The sequence below is a fragment of the Haplochromis burtoni genome, unplaced genomic scaffold (genome assembly GCF_018398535.1).
Source record: "Haplochromis burtoni strain Fernald_Lab_line unplaced genomic scaffold, NCSU_Asbu1 Contig_250, whole genome shotgun sequence".
In the NCBI taxonomy this organism is placed as follows: Eukaryota; Metazoa; Chordata; class Actinopteri; order Cichliformes; family Cichlidae; genus Haplochromis; species Haplochromis burtoni.
In genome coordinates, this window is record NW_024582611.1 from 1 (window position 1) to 1,459 (window position 1,459).

Below are 1,459 nucleotides of genomic sequence, written 5' to 3' on the forward strand. Positions count from 1 at the left end.
GATGTTTCTTAAATAGCAATTTTAAAGTTGTTCTCACACCCAATACCTGAATATGAGTCACCCAGACTTTCAGTAAAGGCTTTCCACTTGTATTTTTATTCATTTAAATTGAGAAAATGTGGCAAAACACATTCTCAGTTTCTGTTATTCCGTATTAATACCATATTTGTACATATTTATGATGCAGACCTGCTGTGCAGAGCAACTTAGTTCTATACTTCCAGCTCCAACAGCCACAGCAGTTTTTGATCCATCGCTGTTTATTTTAGTCCCCAAGTTATGCAAGAAGTGCTGCAAAACTATACATGCAATATATACACATACAGATTTATAGGCTTTAAAGGGAAAATATTTATTTTACATTACTATTTACATTGCATTCTTCGAAAATAAAAAAATAACAAAGTCAGGACAATAAGCTCAACATCTTCTCCATAAGGGAGTATATCAAATACTTGAAATATTAAAAATATCCAAAAAGGGAAAAAAAGGAAAACTGAGTGTTTGAAAAGGTCAAATGTGTCATGTCATTGAATCACAGGCGTAACTAAAAGGAATGAGAGACAAGAGGAGGTCATAACTGAAAAGAAACGGCATCAAGAGAATGTGTACTTAGGTAGTGAGAAGTGTGCTGCGTATATGAACAGGAGGGCGTGTATGTGAATAAACAGTGTGCAGAGCAGCCAAATAAACACAACAGGTTTTCCATGAGGAAGTGTCAAACACCAAATTATGAAAAAAACAACAATCTCCCCAAAATATCAGCCAATATATTTACAAGGAAACTCATATTCTCAAATCACAGAAGGGTGAAAGCATCGAAGCATGCAGACTAAATTTTTTTTCACCCTCCCTTCCACATTAAAAGTAACAAATGGTGTAATATTGATAAACCACTGAAGCTAATCATCGTCGTCACAGACTAGCTGGACAACCACTTTGTCTTTGAGCGCCTCGTTTTCTCTGTAAACGTACACTGGTGCACCACTTTCAGACGGGCTGGGTTCCCAATCCGTTTGCTCTTCACTTCTTTCTTTCTCGTCCTCACAGAGCAGGTCATCGTACGAGTTAACGCACAGGTCGTGGTCCTGAAGGGGAAAGGGGTATCGGAGCGAGGCTCTCTCGATTCGCACTGACCGCCTAACCGGGGTGAAGAAGCGAACCTCCTGACCGTTGACCTTTACTGACTCTCTCTGTTGACTTGGAGGGCCACTAAGTGAAGATAAAACATAATTAATTATAATCCACAGAAAAAAAAAACCCATCTTGCTGTAAACACTGTAAATAACTCATCATTTCTTTGTTAAGCTGCTTGGATATGATTCTCATTGTGCATATTTTTTCTTTCTTATTGCTTCTGACTTGTGATTAAAACAAAAAGCATACTTCAAACAGAATAAGGAAAAAGGTGAAACCAAATAAAGCACACAGATCAGTGAAAAAGGTTCTAACATTACAG

At 37.6% G+C, this 1,459-nt stretch overlaps 1 protein-coding gene across 1 annotated transcript in view; it reads right to left on the reverse strand.

Annotated features, from left to right (window-relative positions):
* Positions 1–242: 242 nt before the first annotated feature.
* ckap2l (cytoskeleton associated protein 2-like) overlaps positions 243–1,459 on the reverse strand; it is a gene marked incomplete in the record, with an annotated part of 9,534 nt that continues 8,317 nt past the window's right edge. The window contains 1 exon segment of the mRNA XM_042227229.1: positions 243–1,212. Coding sequence (XP_042083163.1) covers positions 903–1,212 — 310 coding nt within the window.